Below are 21602 nucleotides of genomic sequence, written 5' to 3' on the forward strand. Positions count from 1 at the left end.
CTGTAAGCCAGCCCCAATTAAATGTTGTTTTTTTATAAGACTTGCCTTGGTCATGGTGTCTGTTCACAGCAGTAAAACCCTAACTAATACAGTGGGGGTGGGGCAGATTGGGGGGGGGGGGGGGGGTTTGGCTCAGGAACCAGCCTTGAGCCCAGTCCTGAAGGGTCTTTGCAGGACTTTAACACTTTAACATCAAGAGGTCCATCACTGGGACCAGCAACATGGCTCAACTGGTTAAGCACTCACCATGAAAGCCTGATATCCTGAGTCTGTCTGTCTGTCTGTCTGTCTGTCTCTCTCTCACTCACACACACACACACACACACACACACACACCAGACATTAGTAAATAAAAGTAGGGGAAAGAACTCTGCAGTGGTTTGAGTAGTTTTGGCCCCCACAGACTCGTGTGTGTGAACGCTTTGGCCCACAGGGAGGCGACTCGTGTGTGTGTGTGAACGCTTTGGCCCACAGGGAGGCGTCCTATTAACTGATACTACTCAGACCTTGTCAGAATAGGTGTGGCCTCGTTGGAGGAAGTATGACACTTTCGCATGGGCTTGGCCAATCTTCTGTCTGCCTTCAGAAAAGATGTAGAACTCGCAGCTCCTCCTGTGCCATGCCTGCCTGGATGCTGCCATGCTCCTGCCTAAATAAAAACACTGTAACCCAGCCACAATTAAATGTTGTCCTTATAAGAGTTGCCTTGGTCATGGTGTCTGCTCACAGCAGTAACACCCTAACTAAGACAAAGTTTTAAAGTCTAGCACTACAATTCACTCCTTATAAAAATAGACACTGGGCAGAAGAGATGGCTCAGTGGTTAAGAGCACTGGCCACTCTTGGAGAGGGCCCTATTTGAGTCCCAGCACCCACATGGGGACTCATGACCACCTGTAACAGGGTCCACGCAGTTCCAGGTCATCTGTGACCTCTTCAGGCACCACAGGCTCTGCATGTACATGGTCCACACACATACATGCAAGCAAAACGGCATCCATAAACAACAATGAAAACTACATAGCTGGGCTGGTGAGATGGCTCAGTGGGTAAGAGCACCCGACTGCTCCTCCAAAGGTCCAGAGTTCAAATCCCAGCAACCACATGGTGGCTCACAACCATCCGCAACGAGACCTGGCGCCCTCTTCTGGAGTGTCTGAAGACAGCTACAGTGTACTTACATATAATAAATAAATAAATCTTTAAAAAAAGAAAAAAGAAAACTACGTAGCCCACTGAGGTAGCACTTGGGAAGCAGACATGGGTAGAGCTATGTGATGAGTTCAATTCATATCAGTCATTAAACACAGTCTATTCTATGAAGTCAGAAAAGCAGTGCCTCGGTAACAACTAACTGAACCAATTCCCATTAAGGACTGCATCCTTTTGTGCTGATTTCCTAAAGGAAATGCAGGGATGCTCAGGTCAGAAGGGAACACCACTCACCACAACCCCAGGAAAGCATCCACAAGAGACTCTCTAAAGATGAGTGCTCTGGCCCTGAGCACTCTACAGCTGAGCTAACACAGGACTCCACAGAGTAGGAGACCTGAGAGAGGTGAACGACACATTTAGTATCCAGCAAGACCCTGAGAAAAGGCTGCTGTCTGTGTAGCGGGCAGCTGTGGGCCTATGGCTCTGTGCTGATGGCTAGCTGTCTGCCCAGATGTCCCCAGCAGGAGGAGGCTCCTGCACTCATTATGTTTCTGCGTGCACTTTCTCCCAAGGCTAATTACCTCATCTTCATTCAGCCCTGCATGGCGGGAAGGCAGGCCCTATGAAGAATCAGGTATCATCTGTGTAAATGCAAGTCCCAGCCCATGTCTCTCACGCCCCTCACAGGCACACACCCTTCTCTAGCCCTTGCCGCTCACCCACTCACAGGCAACCCTCCCCTAAGCATCAAACTTATTGTTAAAAAAAAAAAAAAAAGAGAGTCTGAGAAGTCCATTTGCGTGGTCTCCCCTGACCCAGCCTGCGTCTCCCATCGCTGTTCTGCTCTCCCACTGTCCAAGGTGAGCTAAGATCTTTCTGAGGAACAGGTTTCTGCTTGGCCATCCCCTTCACATCTCTTTCTGGCCTCATTTCCTGGAACTTCAGCCCCCTTGAACACTGTTGGCTAGAGAAGACAGCTGTTTGTCTGGTTTGGTTTTTTTTTTTTTTTTTTTTTGAGACAGGGTTTCTCTGTGTCGCCCTGGCTGTCCTGGAACTCACTCTGTAGACCAGGCTGGCCTCAAATCCAGAGATTCCCCCTGCCTCTGCCTCAGGAACAAGCTCAGGGCTCTCCTTGAGGCCAACCCAGGCTGATGCCAGACAGATAGGTAGACAAGACAGACAGGCAAAACAGACAGACAGTGTCTGTGTGTATAAGAGAGAGAGAAATGAAAGAGACACTTGTCCCAAATGAAGATGACACCTGGTTTTATTCTCTGACCTACATTCTGTGGATACACACATGCGCACACACACACACACATGCACAGTCACACTCATACACATACATGCACGCGCACACATTTCAAAGCTGGTGGTCAAGAGCCCGCTGTAGCTCTAGCACTAGGGCTGCACACACTGGAGCAGCTGACCTCATCAGCACACGCACGAAGCGCTCCCCTGCCTCCTGCACAGTGGCTCCTGCCTCTAGAGCTCCTTGTCTTCAGGCAGGCCTGGGTTGCTCTGCCTTTACCTCATTCTTCTCTCTCAGACAAATGTTTCCCTGTTATCCTAGAGCCTCCGCTGGAGCCTGAGCAATAGGTACAAAGAGAAAACTCTCCCTCTCTCCCCATCCCAGCTGACAAGGCCTATACCTGGTGCCTGGCTGGCTGTGGCTGTGTGGGGACAGCAGTGTGCCAATTCCCAATCTGCACAACATCTTTCCCAAAACGTCACTGTCCCTCTCCCAGTGCCACGCTCAGGCGACCACAGAAGCAACCCTTCCCAGAGGCGCTGGGCCTCACTGGGTCTGCCCTGTATTCAGCCAGCCCACTGCTATTTTTGTAAACTCTTTTTGTTTCTGAGACAGAGTCTTACTCTGTAGCCCTGTCTGGCCTGGAGCTCGCTAGGTAGATCAGGCTAGCCTCAAACTCACAGAGCTGGAGACAAAGCTATGTGCCACCACATCTGGCTTTGGTAGAATTCTTTATCAGGGCTAGCTGAGCATACATGTGGCACAGGCATGAAACTCACGCCCAGAAGGCCCCATCCTGGTTCAATGCCCCACAAGAACCAGGCAGAAATTCCTTGTTTTTCCAGGGCAGTGAGGGGGTGAGACGGGGTCTCCCATGGCTCAGCCTGGCTTTAAACTGGCCTTGAACTTCTGATCCTCCTGCTTCCGACTCCTGAGTGCTGGGGTTTCAAGCACACCACCATACCCAGTTTTGTTTTGCTTTTTTTTTTTTTTTTTTCGAGACAGGGTTTCTCTGTATAGCCCTGGCTGTCCTGGAACTCACTCTGTGGACCAGGCTGGCCTCGAACTCAGAAATCCGCCTGCCTCTGCCTCCCGAGTGCTGGGATTAAAGGCATGCGCCACCACGCCCGGCCTTTGTTTTGCTTTTAAAGTCAAGGTCTCCATACGTTACTCTGACTGGTCTTGAACACGGAATCCTGTCTGCCTCGGCCTCCCAAGTAGTTTAGTGTTGTGGCTTGGATCTAACATTATTTGTGTTGACTCCCAAATCCCCTGGGAATCTGTACATCCAGACACTGAGGGTCCCTACCCCCAGTTGGCTTTAATTGGTAAATACAAGTAGCCAGTGGCTGCACAGAGAGACAGAGGTGGACTTTAGATTTCCCAGGCAAGGGACCATGAGAGGAGAAGGTTTTAGAACTGCCATGAGGGAGAAGCAGGAAGTTCGGGCTTGAGAGATGGAGTAGGGACAGCAGACAGCCAACAGCCATGTGAAGGAGCCAGGAGGGCATGGCCTGAGGGCTGCCCAACTGGGTCCAGGCCACCAAGTTAGAATACAGATTTTAGTACGTAACAATTCAGGAATATTGGAGGGGAGAGTGAATTAGCCTCGAGGAGATTTGGAAGCACCTAGCCATTATGCTGTTCAAGGTATATTAAAAACAAGGCTCTGTGTGTGTGTATGTGTGTGTGTGTCTGTCTGTCTGTCTGTCAGTCATCTGTCTGTCTTTCATTTGTGAATCCAGAGCACTCTGGTGAGTGAGCAGAAGCACATCCGCAGCTGCCAGCGGGGAGCTCAGCGCAGATTAACTAACTCACCGCCACGACAGTTCCGGCTGGAGGTGTAGCAGCAGCATCTGCCCATGGATTTGCTTCAGGTCTGGGCACCACACCTGTCTATGTGACTTGACTCTGAGCCCTCCTCCACAGGCTTCTGTTCTGGGGTGCTGAAAGCCTCACGGACATCTGACCACGGGTCTTGTTTCATTTCACCAGGCCCTCTTCTGTCCTGTGAGACTCGGGGTGGGAGCATCCTCCAGCCCTGGCCTTCGGGCTCGTGTCCCTTCCTCATTTCCTCACTAACACTTAGGACGCTCACTCACCACCACAGCACAGCCTTTGCTCCGCTCACACCAAGACTCCACACAAGAGAAACATCGCAGCAATGCACCAGGTGGCGTCAGTGTGACCCCTGGTGTACCCACAGATGGCAGGGCCTGTCTAAGAGGCAGGGGCAGGGCACAGCTCGGGCCTTGGAGTCACTACAGTTGATGGTAAGAATCCTGCTAAGAAGCAGGAATATGGTGTAAAGAGGGGAAACTGATCGGGGCACTGTGGCACTTGCCTCTAATTGTCACACTTGGAAGGATGTGGCAGGAGAACTCTGAGCTCCAGGACAACTTGGGCTACAAAGTGATACCTATTCTCAAAGGACAAAACAAGCCAAGTATGGCAGTTTGAATGAGAATGGACTCATGTTTGAGAGCTTGGTCCCAGTAAATGGAACTGTTTGGGAAGGATCAGGAGGCGTGGCCTTATTGGAGGAGGTGTGGCCTTGTTGGAGGAGGTGTGGCCTTGTTGGAGGAGGTGTGTCACTGGGGGGGTGAGCTTTGAGGTTTCAAAAGCCCACACCAGGTCCAGCCTTGCTCTCTCTGTCTCTCTGCCTACAACTTACAGATCGCCTGAATTCTAAGTGGCATGTCTGCCTACCAGCTGCCCCATCCCGACCACAGCAATCAAGGATTAACCTTCCAAAACTGTGAGCAAACCCCCATATAAACGCTTTCTCCTCTAACCTGCCTGCTCCCTGCAACAGAACAGTACCTAAGACATCAGGGAAGACACCAGGAAAACAGCATATGCTTCAGTCTCAGTACCTGTGGGGCAGAGGCAGGGGGATGTCTGTGAGCTGTAGGTCATCCTGGTACACACACAGCGAGTTCCAGGCTAACTAAAACCATGTGAGAGCTGACTCAAAAAATAAAATAGATAAGAATAAGAAAGCAAGGAATACACACACTCAAAGGGATCACAAGGGTGAGAGACGACTGAGAGAGCAATGGAGATCAGTAAGAACAAAACGCATCACACAGAGGTGCGGGCATGTAATAAACCCTGTCACGTTGAATAAATACATCCTAATAAAACGGTAATTAATACTTGTATAAAACTGACCAGGAAACGACATCCAATGCAGGTCGGCAGCATGGCCTGGAATCTACTGACCAAAGTAGTGAGCAGATGCTGCACGTGGTGACGCACGCCTTTAATCCCAGGCCTTTTGGGGCAGAGGCAGGTGGATCTCTGAGTTCGAGGCCAGCCTGGTTTATAGAGAGAGTCTCATTCAGGTCAGCCAGGGTTACACAGAGAAACCCTGTCTCCAAAAACAAAAAACAAAGTTCATCATGAGGACTCCACAATGGACCGGATGGACACAGCTTTCATGAGGTTGCCACCTACAACGGGTGGGACTTCGTGGTGATACAACTGTCTGGGGTCAGGGGTCACCCAGGCTCCTGTAAGTAACCATCACTTGTACTCGGGGAGCAAGCCCAAATAAACTCACTGGGATTTCCCGTGATAAGGGGCCACTGAGGTGACCCAGCAGATGAAGGCACCAGCTGTAGCTAAGACTGAAAACTATTGTAAATCCAATCCCTAGAAGGCACTGTGGAAGAAGACAGGCTGCCTGCCAAGCCCACCATGATAAAGATCTCAAAGTCTCTCAGAATCTCTGACACTGTCCTCTGGGCCTGACTGTGCACACGCCCACACCTATGAATAAAGCCTTAATAGAAAGGAGAAGATCTGAGGAGGGACTTGGGTACTTTTGCCCCCTCAGTGTCAGTGCTGCCTTGGAGGGAACATTCATTCAGCTCTGGGGAGGACTGGCTTCCTGGTTTTCCCCTCCAGCGTCTATCCGCTGGCTAACCCTGCCTGGCTCTCTTTCCAGGCTCACAGTTTCTTGGGGTTTTGACAAGACAAACTACAGAGCCAGGGCCTGGGCTAACATTCAAACATGCATATTTTCCCTCTACTGGTGCACTGGTGTGGCAATGGCAGCTGGGGACAACAAAAGAAGACATGTTGTCATGCTAGAACCATCTGCCAAGTCTTCTTAGCATCTTTTCAACAACTGGGCGGAATCAAAGCAGGAGCCTGAGACGGGGAGCTCGGGGGAGGGCTGAAGAATTATTCACCGGAAATGGAAGCACTGAAACACAGAAGGCAGAGCCTGGCTGGCTGGACGGACTCCCGGGGCCTCGCTCTGGAGTGAGCCACGGGCTATCTCGGATGCTTTTGTATCAGCAAGAGGGGACTAATATACATAACTCCAGAAAGCCCTGTGGAGGGCTCTTCTGACCAGCCACACGGAAAGCCTCAAGCTCCAGTCTCTGTAAAGACCTTTGTCCAAAATACAGTAGCCATGCCATTTGAAGGCGTTTCCAATCTAACTCAAACCTCTCCTTATTCCAGGGACCCAAGCTTTTCAGACCACCTACCTTGAAAACAACTTCAAACAAAACAGGACATTTCCTAAGCCTGTCACCCCCACGTGTTTCCCAGGAGGAAATTCCCCTGGGGTCTCTGACTTGGGGACAGGCTACCTGCCAAGCCCACCATCCTAAGCATCTCAAAGTCTCTCAGGCATACAGATGATCTCTTTCACAACTCCTAGTTTCCTGAAAACAAGACCCTTTGATGTAGGTAGGGTCTTTCCTAAAATAATGCTCCTTAGCCAGGCAGTTGTTCATGGCTGGACTTTACTCCCAGCACCCAGGAGGCAGAGGCAAGCAGATCTCCCAGTTTTGAGACTAGCCTGGTCCACAGAGTGAGTTCCAGGACAGCCAGGGCTACATAGAGAAAACCCTGTCAAAAAACTAAAAATTGTGCCGGGTGTGGTGGCGCACGCCTTTAACCCCAGCATTCGGGAGGCAGTTCGAGGCCAGCCTGGTCTACAAAGTGAGTTCCAGGACCGCCAGGGCTACATAGAGATACCCTGTCTCGAAAAACAAAAAAACAATAACAACAACAACAAAAAACCTAAAAATTGATTAGTTCATCAATTAATTAATTAGTGTTCCTTGCTGCTGAGTGAGATCAGTAATCATCTCAGAGCACTTAACTGTCCCTGCCGTCAGCCAGGTCCAGCCAGGTCCGCCGACCTCTCCAACATCCTCTCATTCCAAAGCATGCTTGAACCGGCTGTGGTCGGAACCACTGGCTGGGATCAAGTCTGGGCTTCTCTAAAGGTGGATATGGGTGGGGTTTTGAAGTCCTGCCATTTAAGGATGGGTGAAACAGCTCAGTGGAAACCTTGGGTACCTTGAGTACCCACTAAGTGGATACAACTTCCATCCTGGAACCAACACAGCAGGAAAAGAGCCCTGGCTCCTGTAACCCGTCTTCAGAACACCCTCCCCCACCCCCCCCCACACACAAATATATATGAAACACACTATTTACATATAATAAAGTTGAGACTGGCGAGGTGGCTCAGAGCTTAAGGTACTGGCTGCTCCTGCAGGGGTTCTGGTTCAGTCCTTGGCTCCCACACAGCAGCCCAAAGGCTTGGAGGTTAATAAGTGTCAGGTGCGGCACATGTGCAGGCAATATACATACCCAAACACAGGATATAAAAAGTTTTAATTTAAACAAAATTTTAAATATACAGTGACATTAAGGTTCCTGCATTTGAAATGTGTCCAGCAAGGTGTCAGTCACAGGGGCTATTTAGCCACTTCTCCTTGGACAGAGACTTACAACTGGCCACACTCCCAGATCACGGGTGTACAATGCCTGTAAAGATGTTGCTACAGAGGCAGCTGCTGCCTCTGTAAAACCCTTAGGCTGCAATGCTCAACTGTAAGCAGTTTCCATCGAAATGCTACCTTTGAAAGTGGTTGTATATTAATTTCTCTGTGTGTTTGTGTGAGCGCAGGCCAGAGAACCAGCATTGAGTGTTGATCCACAGAAGCTGTCCTTGTTTGTTTGTTTGTTATTAATTTATTTATTCTTGTGTGCGTGTGTATGTGAGTGTTTGCCTGCATGTATATGTGTGTACCATGTACCGTGTACAGTAGCATGTACAGTGCCCATGGAAGACAAAGCCAGGAGGGGGTTAGATTTCCCAGAACCGAAGGGACAGGTGGTTCCGAGATACCACCCAGGTGCTGGGAACGGAATCTCTGTAAAGGCAGTGTTTTCCAGTGCTGAGCCATGTCTGAACTCCTACAATGTATTTTGAGATGATTGCTCACTGGCCTATGTCTCATCTATTCCGAAAAGTCAGGAGGCCAATAAGCCCCATGGACACACCTGATACTGGGGTCACAAGCACACATATATAATATAACATAATATACTATAATATAATAATATAATATAATATAAAATCACTCCTGGAGTTTTACATAGGCTCTAGGGCTCCAACTCAGGTCCCCCTGCTTGCACAGCAAGCACTTTATCGACTTTCCTATTCCCCCTAAAAGATGCTTCCAAAAGCTGTTCTGGGGCCAGCAAGATGGCTCAGCAGGAAAAAGGTACCTGCCACCAAGCCTAACAACCTGAGATTGATCCCAGGGACCAACATTGTAGAAGGACAGAAATGGCTCTGCAAGCTGCCCTCTGACCCCCATATGCATGACATGAGACACTCATGGTCTCCCCCATACTCCAATACACACATATACAATAAATACATATAAAAATAAAATAAAATGAAGGTGTTCAGGGACTACACGACCAGGAGGCGCCTTCCCTCCCTCTCAGCCAACAGAGGGAATGGAAGTGTGAGCCAGCAAGCCAGATGTAGCCCAGGGTAACTGACAGGAGCCCGGGGTAACTGACAGGCGCACAGTAGAGGCGGCCTGAGCCTGCCCTCCTCTTGTCTGTGCAACTGTCCCAAGGCTGGACCCACAACACTGCTCCCCCAACCATCTGCAGCAAGTGACAAAGTTACAATCACGCCCCAGAAGCTCACCTCGTGACGTGAGCCGGCTGTAGACCTGGGAGTTCATCTCCTTGTCACGCACATAGCATCGGATCTCCTCCACTGCCTCACGGATGATGGTGACAGCCAGCACGAAGCCCTGCAGAGAGAAGGGGCAGGGGTGAGTCCTGCTGAGACCAACTGTGTTCTCCTCATACTTGAGACAAAGTAAGATAACTGTGGTGGTTTGTAAATGCTCGGCCCAGGGAGTGGCACTATTAGAAGGTATGGCCTTGTTGGAGTAGGTGTGGTCTTGCTAGAGTGGGTGTGGCCCTGATGGAGTGGGTGTGTCACTGTGGGTGTGGGCTTTAAGACCCTCATATCCTAGCTGCCTGGAAGTCAGTCGTCTGATGAAGACTTCAGAAGCAGCCTTCAGATGAAGACGTAGAACTCTCAGCTCCTCCAGCCCCATGCCTGCCTGGATAATGCCGTGTTCCCACCTTGATGATAGTAGACTGAACCTCTGAACCTGTAAGCCAGCCCCAATTAAATGTTGTCCTTTATAAGAGTTGCCTTGGTCATGGTGTCTGTTTACAGCAGTAAAACCCTAACTAAGACACATCTTCATCTGTGAGAACCGAGAGTCGGTCTTCACCATGTAACTCAAATCTACAACCACACCACAGAAGGCAGGTGGGAAGGCCCTGCTGAAATGGCGGGCGATACAGCTGACAGCTGAATGTACGCCCGGCAGACCTGACTGCCACAGTGTGATCCTGATGATACCTGGACTGCAGCCTGAAGATTAAGAGCAGAACGCCCAGTGTGTTGGCTTATGAGCAACATGTCCCTTAAAAGGCCACCGCTCAGGCCCAGAAGCCCAGGGAATGGGAAAAAAGAACCTTCTGTCCACAAACCTGAGACCAACCTACTCACCAGAGGAACCCAGTAGGTGTACAGGGCACCAAGCCTCATCTCGGGGACGAACTGGGAGCAGGCGAGAAGCAGGAAGTAGAAGTTGAAGAAGTATCTGAACTGGCTGAACAACACCTGGAACGGAGAACCAACGGGGACATGAGCATCTCCCGAGGCTGGTGGGGCTAGGTGGGATCAGGGGGGGGAGCGGGGAGCACTCCTGCAGAGAGTGCAGCTGACGGTGGCGCTCCTCACAGACTCTAAACGGTTCTGTGTGGTCTGGGAAGTCGACGTGGGCAACAGAAGTAACAGCTGCACGGGCTGGGAGTGTGTCCCAGTAGGCTGTGTCCATGGCTGCCATTCCAGTCCCCATCCCGTGTGTTCCCCTCGTCCCCAGTATAAACTCAGTATAAATTCAGGTGACAATAATGTCAGCACTTAGGTGGCAGAGGCAGGAGGATTATTAGTTGATTGTCATCCTTAGCTACACAGAAGTTCAAGATCACCCTGGAGTACATGAGACCCTGTCTCAAAAAGCAAACTGACAACGTAAGGACGGCTGACATGGGAGAATCACATGGGGGACACTACCTTGTCAGTCAGGTACGGCAGGAACACTTGTCCCATGGGACAGCTTACAGGAATCAGTTCTCTCCTTCCACCTCGTGGGTCTCTGGGACGGAACTAAGGTTATCAGGCTTGGCAGTCAATGTCTTGATGGCTGAGCTGTCTCCCTGGTCCGCATCTTAACCCTCTTAGAGTTTTGTTTCTGGACACAGGGTCTTTCTATGTAGCCCTGGATAGCCTGGAACTCACTATGTAGACCAGGCCGGCCTTGAACTCACAGAGCTCTGCCTGCTCCATGTTTAATTTCTTAAACTGTGTATTTTAGAAATACAACTGGTAACTCCCAACTCTGTTTGGGAATGGATTCTAATGAGAGACCATTACGTTGTAATTTGAAGCCAAAGATTATGTCCACCATGGGATTTTAAAATTACATTTATTTATCTATCTAGAGGGGGCAGCGCACACTGTGGTGCGTGTGTTGAGGTCAGGAGGCAACACGGAGGAGCCAGCTCCCCTCTATGTGAGTCAAACTTGAGTTGTCAGAACTCAGGCAGCAAGTGCCTCCACCCACTGTGCCATCCTGCCTGGCTGGTTTTTATGTTTGTTTGTGTTCCTTGAAATAAGAAAGAGTCCTGGCTGCACTCTGACTCACAGAGATCCCCTGCCTCGGCTTCCGAGTGCTGTAATTAAAGTTGGGCTCTACTACACCTGACCCACCATAGAAATTTTTCTAACTTTTCTTTTTTAGATTTATTTGTTTTTATTTTGTGTTTTGCCTGCATGCATATCTGAGTGCTACATGTGTGTTTAGTGCCCAAGAAGGCCAGAAAGAGATGGTAGATCCCCTGGAACTGGGGTTATACATGGTTGTAAGCTGCTGAGTGGGCACTGGGAATTGAACCCAGGTCCTCTGCATGAGTGACAAGTGCTCTAAGGGCTGAGCCACCTCTCCAGGCACCGCCCCTCTCCCCATAACTGCATTTGAACAGCATAATGGAAGGCAGGGGAGAGAGGAGCTGTCAGCATTCTATCATAGGTTGGGGAGGAGCTCGATGAGCCAGCCCCGCCCTGAAGAGCTCTCAGGAAACTAACAGTTGCTGGGAGTGGGAGAGCTTTCTTCAGTGGCGTGGCCACTGGTCAGGCGCCCATGCTCCTTCCTGTAAATAACCCTAACAAAGTTAGCATGTCACTAAAAGGAAAAGAGGCCCGGGAGGAGAGGGGGATTCTATCTGGGAACAGGAAGAACCGGTGAGAACAAGGGGCGGGGGAGGTGAACATGACCAAGATACATTATACAAATGCATGAGGCCCATCATTATGTGTAATATATGCTAATTTAAAAATAACGCATGGCCAGGTGTGGTGATGCACAGAGTAGGCCTTTAACGCCAGCACTTGGAACCTCTGTGAGTTTGAGGCCAGCCTGGTCTACATAGAGAGTTTCAGGTCAATCAGAGCTACGTAGCAAGTCTCTGACTCAAAAAAGAAGAAGAAAGAGGAGGAGGAGGAAGAGAAAGAGAGAGAGAGAGAAAGAGTGAGAGAGAGCGGAAGAAAGAAAGAAAGAAAGAAAGAAAGAAAGAAAGAAAGAAAGAAAGAAAGAAAGAAAGAAAGAAAGAGGGGCTGGTGAGATGGCTCAACAGGTAAGAGCACCCGACTGCTCTTCCAAAGGTCCTTAGTTCAAATCCCAGCAACCACATGGTGGCTCACAACCATCCTTAACAAGATCTGACTCCCTCTTCTGGTGTGTCTGAAGACAGCTACAGTGTACTTACATGTAATAAATAAATAAATCTTTAAAAAAAAAAAGAAAGAAAGAAAGAAAGAAAGAAAGAAAGGGAGAGAGAGAGAGAGAGAGAAAGAAAGAAAGAAAGAAAGAAAGAAAGAAAGAAAGAAAGAAAGAAAGAAAGAAAGAAAGAAAGAAAGAAGAGAAAAAGGAAAAGGAAAGCCCGGTCACACTGGCCTCGAGTTTCCAGAGCTATGGTGCACACCTCCTAAGCTCACACGCAGCACCAGTAACCGCCCCTTCTCCTCCTTCCTGACCTGAGTTGGCTTCTGCCTGCCCCAAAGCAACCACAAATGCTTGACGTGAAAACTTTAGGGTTCTTTGGAAAAGTCAGTTGTGTTGGATGGTATTGTGCTGGGGTAAACACATCATGAAAAACTGTTTTCCTAAAGTAGAAACAGATAAAAAAGTAAGGTAAGGCAGACTCATGAAGGAAGGTTTAGCTGAAGCAGACGCAGGTGAGAGGATGTTCTGCTAAAGCAAGCGTGCGAAAGGACACGCGTGTACTGGTCCGCCTTACACTGTGTAGCTGAGCTGCGTTTGCTGGGCCTCCATAGAAAGAAATCCAACAAAACAAAAAAAACAACTTCTGGCGGTGTGCTGTGGTTTCTTGCCAGACTGACACCAGGATGTCCACCGAGGACACCAGGATGTCCACTGAGTCAGATACAGGTGCTGAGTGAGCCAAGACCCGAGGACATGTGATGTTTAGAGGGTGTAAACAGGACTTGACGGACAATGATGGAGGCTGAGCTTGGCTTGCGAACAGAGCTAGCTGTGCAATGCTTGTGGCTCTGGCCGACGCTGAGGCCTGGCTGTCTCTGCTGGGTAATGCCACCACTGCTTATTCGTGTTTGCTGTCCCAACTCTACTGAACTAGACTACTGGTATATCCGTGAAGTGTTTTTTTTTTTTTGGTAGATCGACCTGCATCTACTGACCTGTGAACTAAACTAGACCTGTAAACTAAGCTACTGATTTCCAGACACCACCAGTGGGGGTTGCTCCAAAGAACCTTTCCAAACAGGTCCACTTCCCATGTATCCTTCCTTTCCCACTACCTCTGCTGGGGGGTGGGTACAAGGAAGGTTAAAGCGTTTAAAACCCATCGTTAAAAAGAGGTTTAAGGGCTGGCGAGATGGCTCAGTGGTTAAGAGCGCCGACTGCTCTTCCAAAGGTCCAGAGTTCAAATCCCAGTAACCACATGGTGGCTCACAGCACAGCCATCCTTAACGAAATCTGATGCCCTCTTCTGGAGTATCTGAGGATAGCTACAGTGTACTCACAAATAAATAAATAAATAAAAGAAACTCACAGTATTAAAAAAAAAAAAAAAGAGGTTTAAAAAAGTCAAAGTCACTGCCATATCCAGGGGTCCATCCCATAATCAGCCTCCAAATGCTGACACCATTGCATACACTAGCAAGATTTTGCTGAAAGGACCCTGATATAGCTGTCTTTGTGAGACTATGCCGGGGCCTAGCAAACACAGAAATGGATGCTCACAGTCAGCTATTGGATGGATCACAGGGCCCCCAATGGAGGAGCTATAGAAAGTACCCAAGGAGCTAAAGGGATCTGCAACCCTATAGGTGAAACAACATTATGAACTAATCAGTACCCCGGAGCTCTTGACTCTAGCTGCATATGTATCGAAAGATGACCTAGTTGGTCATCACTGGAAAGAGAGGCCCATTGAACATGCAAACTTTATATGCCCCAGTACAGGGGAACGCCAGGGCCAAAAAATGGGAGTAGGTGGGTAGGGGAGTAGGGGGAGGGTATGGGGGACTTTGGGGATAGCATTGGAAATGTAAATGAGGAAAATACTTAATAAAAAATAAAAAATAATAATAAAAAAAAAGTTAAAAGTCAGGCTAGAGAGATGGCTCAGCGATTAAGCGCACTGATTGCTCTTCCTGAGTTCAATTCCCAGCAACCACATGGTGGCTCACAACCATCTATAATGGGATCCGATGCCCTCTTCTGGTGTGTCTAAAGACAGCTACAGTATATTCATATACATACATACATAAATAAAATCTTTAAGAAAAAAAGTCAAAGTCACAAAGTCACAGATGTTTATCAATGGCAGTGAGTGTGTCCACAGCTTCAGGTTCATGCCAGATCAAGGGCTTAGGGCTCTAAAATCCCTTGTGGGCATGTATTTACATATTGCAGTGTGTGTGCACACATGTGCAGGGAGTCCAGCGGTCAACACTGGTGTCTTCTGCTGCAATCATTCTCTGCCTTTTTTTTTTTTTTTTTTTTTTTTGAGGAGGGTTTCTCACCAACCTCATAGCTCTCTGACCAGAGAGACAAGCTGCCCAGTGAGCGAGTCCCAGGAATTCCATCTCCTCCCTGAATGCTGGCATTACAGCTGTGTGTCACCATGCCCTGGTTTACATGAGTGCTACAGATCCAAACTCAGGTCCGTATGTCTGTACCAAGTACAGTCCCAAATGAGCCATCTCCCCAGCCCTCCTGAAACACTTATCAAATATATATATATATATATATATATATATATATATATATAACTTCTCTAGATGGTAGGATTAATCTTTCCCCTCTGCATCTTTAGTCCCCAGCCCTGCTGAGCCTCGTCCCCGACGTTTCAGCGACAGGAGAAACACCATGAGCATCACTGATGATCTGTTCTGGCATCCTGACTTTACACTGTCTCCAAAATGCCCAATTAACATGAAGTTGTTCTGTCACACAGGTGGACTGGCACAGTCCTGAAGACAGGGACATCCCCTGCTGGTGCAGTCCCTCCCAGTCAAGGAAGATGAAGGGTCACTGGTAGACAGAGCAGAGAGGACCCTCAGGAACTCTAACTGGGACTAGAGTCTGCTGAGACTGGAACCATGGCATAAAGTCACGGTGGATAAAGAAAAACATGGCTGCACATACCCCAGGAAGAAACGTGAAGAAATTGTACTTCTGGTTGTTGATGACATTTCGAGGGTACCGCTGGTCCCTCTTCTCGGGGTGTCCCAACCAGACAGTACGGGGCCTGGGCTCCCCTCCACCGCAACATCTCAGCCACTCACAGCACCTGTGAGAAAGACAAACCCACAAGATCAAGACCACGCCCATGTTATCAAAGACCACACCCCTGTTATCAAGGCCACACCCACATCTAAGTCACACCCACATCATCAAGACCATGACTGAACATCTAAGTCATGCCCACACCATCAAGGCCATGCCCACAGTGCCCATGCCAGAGATTCAGAGCAAGGCCAAACCTACACCCTCAAGGCCACACCCACACTATCAAGGCCACACCCACACCATCAAGGCCACGCCCACAACTGTCCACTCTCCTCCTCACAATGCTTTTCTCTAATGGGTCCTGGCCAGGGCAGGGCCACAACCATCTGGTCTGGGGTAACAACCAATCTTCACGGACGCAAGATGCAGTGGTTCCAGGGGCTGTGCCCCTGTGATGGCTACCTGAGAAGATTCACTGTGAAAACAGGCCCCTGGGTGTGTCCAGGAGGAAGGCTCTAGATGGTTCGGAAGAACCACCCTACCTGTGGGCAGCCCCAGGAGCGTGTGGACAGCGTTGTGGGCTCCCAGACTGAACACGGAGGAGAACTCCACCTGTGGGCCAGTGTTTCCTGGTCTCTGCTACCTGACTGTGGACACAGTGTGACTAGCTGCCTCCCTCTCCTCTGCGATGGCTTCCCCACCAAGAGGGACAGTGAGTTGAATGTAAACCCTTCCTCTCTAGGCTGCTTCTGTTAGATATTTAATCAAGAGGTAACATGCGCCGGGCGTGGTGGCGCACGCCTTTAATCCCAGCACTTGGGAGGCAGAGGCAGGCGGATTTCTGAGTTCAAGGCCAGCCTGGTCTACAAAGTGAGTTCCTGGACAGCCAGGGCTACACAGAGAAACCCTGTCTTGAAAAACAAAAACAAACAAACAAACAAAGCAAAACAAAGTAACTAATGCAATGCTGAAACCCAAAATTATTTCAAAAAAAGCATTCATTGAAAAAAAAAAAAAAGGTGGGGGGGGAGGACTTGCAGAGAAGAAACTAGGAAAGGGGTAACTGAAGAAAATATCTAAGAAAAAAAGAAAATAAAAAGAAACATTTGAGCTAAGAAACCTTATATACCTCAGAGAGAATTGTGGGTTTTGTATATTCTACAGACAAGAGCAGCGGGTGCAGAATGAAGCCCACGAGGCACGATATGAGCGACAGCCAGATCCCACCTTGACCTGTGTGGATCCCCTCCCTGCTCAACCACGACTACTCCGTAAAGGATAGTGGGGGATCTTCTCTCCACCCCGACCATTTTCTTTTTAGTAAATGTTAAAGGCGCAAAGCAGAGAAGGCCACGTCTCTGTGCCTAGAGAACCTGGAGATGGGCCAAGAGCCAGCCACAGGAGCAGGACCTTCGTGCCACTCCCAGTCCAGCCCTCCTGAAAGCATTGGTCACTGGCACCAACCCTGATCCTTGGGTCTCACACAAGCCAAGGAAACACAGCAGGCTCTACCACCAACACAGTAAAGCCCCGGTGAGAACCTGTTTCAGGAGAGCTTGCATTCGGGGACTTGTCGATCACAGCCCCCTAAGGCTACAGTGAAACCTTCACACACACATGTGCACATACACACACACAAACACACACACAAGCCTGATGCTCACCCCATGCTCCTGCACAGGCCAGGAGGAGGAAATTCCCAGATTGCCACCCCCTGCGCTATCACCAAGCAAAGTAAAACCAGCCAGATATAGCTGCTGTGACTCACATAGTGACTGGTCTGCTGCGGGCCCTCCTTCACCCCTTCCTCCTGCAGGTCGGGTCTGGGTGGGATGCTGGGGAGCAAGAGCTAAGCCCACGGGGTCCATGTGTAGCAGGACCCCGAAGTGGAGCCAGCCGGCGAGCTGCCTGCTCAGACGCTCAAAATTTCCATGATGAAACACAATGCTCTTTCTTAAAAATAGCATCCTCATTCCAGTAAACCCAGCTGGGTGGGGCATGCTGGGATACGGACAGGTGCTCCAGCCAGTAACTGCTGCCAGCCGGCCACTAAGCTGTTCTAAGGCCAGAAGCCGTACAAGAAGCTCCCAAGGACTCCACATTCACCACACCACACGCCTGTTCGCAGGCAGTCACCACACTGGCATGAGGGGACACTAGCTGAAACCTTGTCACCTGACCTGGAGGTTAGGAAGCTAAGACAAGAAGAGAGGGGAAGACGGAGGGAGGTGCAGAGGGAGGAAGGAGATTGGACTCACAGGCGGCAGACCACTCCACGTGCAGAACACCCAGGCACTTCTCAGGCTCTGACAATCCTTCACACTGTGTCTACGGGCTGACGAGACGGCTAAGCAGCAAAAGCACTGGCCACACAAGCCTGATGACTGAGTTCAATTCCCAGAAGCCTCAGCGAACTTCCCGAGAGTCCTCCTGACCGCCACGCTCATGCCACACTCCCACAAACGTGTAACAAAAGAAAAACAGCCGAGTCCCAGAAAACACTGTACACCACATAGCTAATGGGACATGAAAACAAGTAAGAGAATCTCCGCTTACTGTTCCTGCAAGTTTTTGTTTTGTTTTGATGAAAAGTTCAGAGTATCAAGTAAGCAGGTTGTTCTTTCTTTTTTTTTTTTTTTAAAGATTTATTTATTTATTATGTGTAAGTACACTGTAGCTGTCCTCAGACACTCCAGAAGAGGGCGCCAGATCTCGTTACAGATGGTTGTGAGCCACCATGTGGTTGTTGGGATTTGAACTCCAGACCTCCGGAAGAGCAGTCGGGTGCTCTTAACCACTGAGCCATCTCACCAGCCCAGGTTGTTATTTCTTAGTAACCTATAGATGTGTGTGTCTGTCTGTATATGCGTCTGTGTGCATGTCTTTGTGTATATGTCTATGTGTGTGTGTCTGTGTGCATATGTCTATGTGTGTGTGTCTGTGTGCATATGTCTATGTGTGTGTGTCTGTGTGCATGTCTATGTGTGTGTGTGTCTCTGTCTGTGTGTCTTTGTGTATATGTCTGTGTTTGTGTGTCTGTCTGTGTGTCTGTGTATGTGTCTGTGTGTCTGTGTATGTGTGTGTCTGTGTATGTGTGTGTGTCTCTGTGTGTTTGTGTGTACACAAAGAACCAAGATGTTCACCCCACCCTTCACAGAGTAAGTCAAGCACCAGGAGTAAAGCCAACCACTCCTCAGCAGGAGACTGGCTGAAAGCTTCCAGAGATCATACATAAAATGGACTTCCCATTGGCCTTGAGAGCTTCAAGCACGCATCAACGTACTCTATAAAACAAAAGACTGGGGCTGGTGAAATGACTCAGTGGGTAAGAGCACCCGACTGCTCTTCCAAAGGTCCGGAGTTCAAATCCCAGCAACCACATGGTGGCTCACAACCATCCGTAACGAGATCTGACTCCCTCTTCTGGTGTGTCTGAAGACAGCTACAGTGTACTCACATATAATAAATAAATAAATCTAAAAAAAAAAAAAAAGAAAAAGAAAGTAGTAAAAAACAAAAGACTGGAGCTGGGCAGAGAGGCAGTGCCTGCCTCATAAGCACGAGGCCCTGAGTTCAAGCCCAGGACTCATGCAAAGGGCCAGAGCCAGGCATCCTCCCTCTCTGCTTCCCGAGGATGCGATGTGATGTGATGAGCTACCTCATATTCATCAGGCCTCAGGACGTCACACCTTCCTCACCATGACAGACAGACCCTGGAACCAAAAGCAGAAAAAAAAAACACCTCCTTCCCTCCTGAGAAAAAACAGCCAAGCATGATGGAATGAATGCATCATCCTAGGATTGGGGCAACTGAGGCAGGCTCGCCAAGTTCCAGGTTCCTGAGAGACTTAGACGATTCAACGTTTGTGTTTTTAACACTGCTTAGGTAACTGGCTAGGAGACTGTTTTTGGTTTTCCAGTCAATTTCATTATGGCAAGGATGCACACACTGAGGAAGCCCATTGGATACAAAGCACCAACACAGAGGAGCACCGCATTCCTGTAACACACACACACACACACACACACACGAGACCCAGGAGAGCAAAGCGCGTTCACGACCAGTCTGGGCTTGGGCAAGACACTGTCTTTATCAAAACAAAACAAAAGCAGTCATACTCCAAGTCCTGAGAGAATCAAACATTAGGATGAGGTCCTTCCTTGGCTTTTCCGTCACAGCTCACTACTCAACTTGTCCCTAGGAGGATGCAACGTCTACCCCTCCTCCCAGAGTCCCAGCCACAAAGCAAAGCATGACTCCATTAACCAGAGTTAATGAGGGTGGTCCCAGAGCAGTCCCGTGGAACAGTCTGTGCCCAGCATGGCTGATATATCCCCCACGGGAACCAATCTTCCCCAGCCTGGAGATGCTCCAGTCCCTCCCCAAGAGGCCCTGTGCAACTGGAACAACATTCTATACAAATGGCAACACACCCCTCCTGGTCCTTCCTATGAGGTGGTCTAACTGCCAGACAGTGATGGCAGACGAGGCTGATCTGATGGAGGAACCTTGCTCTACCTCATTCAGGGCATGGTAAAAAGAGCCCTGCATTAACTGAGTGTAGGACAATGGAGGCCCAGTCCAATCCCAGTTAACCACCTTGCTTGTCCTGTCGCTAGAAACAAAGTTGCGTATTTATTCTCAAGGCAAATCAGTTTGCCTTTCAGCTGGACGGTCTTTACTAAGGGCGTGCTGATCATCAAAGTTCCCTGTCAGGGTTCGAGCACAGGCTGTCCTGAGTACCCACAAGCCCCGTCCTCTGCTGGACTATGAGTACTTGCAGTGAACGTGACCAAGTTCTGTGGCCTAGTTGGGGGAAACAGTGAACCCTCCCGCAAGCTGAGTGCTTCCAGAAGGTTCTACTCTCCTTACAGGCTGCCAATGACGGACCAACAAACCTTTGCACCAAAGCCCAACTTGGGGAACATGGGAATTCACTGGGCTTAACTACTGACATAGACGAGGGTTACTTCCAGGAGTCAGGGTGACCCTGACTTCCCCGTAGCTGCCTGGATTGAGCACCTCTCAAGATACCCATCTGTAGTCGAACACTGTAACACCTCTCTAGGTTTATGAGGCTACATATGGTGGAGACAAATGACAATCAAACTGGCCAAGGAGGTACAACCCATGAAACAATCAGAGAAGACTGGTCCACATGGAATATCATGGGGGCGGGGGGGTGGATGAGGTCAGAGGAGGAGGAGAGGATAGGAGGGGATGAAGACGGAGGATGGAGGAGGAGAGGGGAGAACAGGAGGCAATGAGGAGAGAGGAGGACATAGGGAGGAGGGGGAGGAGGAGGGATGGAAGGAGATGAGGAGTTGGAGGGAGGGAAGGAGAGGGAGCAGGAAGAGGAGATAAAAAAGATGGGGGAGAGGAACAGTGGGTGGAAATGGCAGGGTCTCATCATCAAGGCAGGAGCTGGGTCTTAAACCGCTTGCAGTAGAGCTCCGGGAAGCTACAGCAGCAGATTGGATGGGTCTTATTTATATTTTAAATTTCATTTTACATGTATGTGCATGTGTACCACGTCCATGTAGTGCCCAAGGAGGCCAGAAGAAGTCACTGGCTCTCCTGGAACTGGAGTGACAGACAAACATGAGCTGCCACGTGGGTGCTCAGAACTGAGCCCAGCAGTCTCCCAATTTACATTGTAAAAAATCACCCTGGGGCCATGGGGATGGGTGAAGAAGCTTGCCACCAAGCCTGACAACTTGACTTCAATCTCCCGGATGTCCACTGTTGTGGATTTGGTTTATTGCTTCTGTATGTTAATTGGGGTTCCCCAAAAAAATCACACAAGAATCCCAAAAGGAAGACACTACCGGTCCCTACCCCTAATTGGAAAAAAAAAAAAAAAATTGCCGGCGACCAATGGCTAAGCAGAGAGACGGAGCCCAACTTTAGATTTCCCTGGGGAAGGATTTAGTACCACTATTCTGGGGAAACAAGGATCAGGCTTGAGACCGTACAATCATGTAAGAGCCTGGGA

The 21602-nt window shown here is 49.3% G+C and overlaps 1 protein-coding gene across 5 annotated transcripts in view; it reads right to left on the minus strand.

Moving 5' to 3' along the window:
* The window catches only part of Atp9a (ATPase phospholipid transporting 9A (putative)), a 109647-nt gene that overhangs the window by 63434 nt on the left and 24611 nt on the right, over positions 1–21602 (minus strand). For 4 of the 5 annotated variants that reach the window (XM_021182849.1, XM_021182833.1, XM_021182840.1 and 1 more), the window contains exons 2-4: positions 15523–15667; positions 10275–10388; positions 9390–9498 (exon numbers count right to left, since the gene is read on the minus strand). In XM_021182849.1, coding sequence (XP_021038508.1) covers positions 9390–9498; positions 10275–10388; positions 15523–15667 — 368 coding nt within the window. Of the gene's footprint in view, positions 1–9389; positions 9499–10274; positions 10389–15522; positions 15668–17374; positions 17587–21602 lie in introns of those variants that run through there. The other variant, XM_029474042.1, reaches the window with a different exon arrangement.

Source organism: Mus caroli, chromosome 2, assembly GCF_900094665.2.
Source record: "Mus caroli chromosome 2, CAROLI_EIJ_v1.1, whole genome shotgun sequence".
Lineage (NCBI taxonomy): Eukaryota > Metazoa > Chordata > Mammalia > Rodentia > Muridae > Mus > Mus caroli.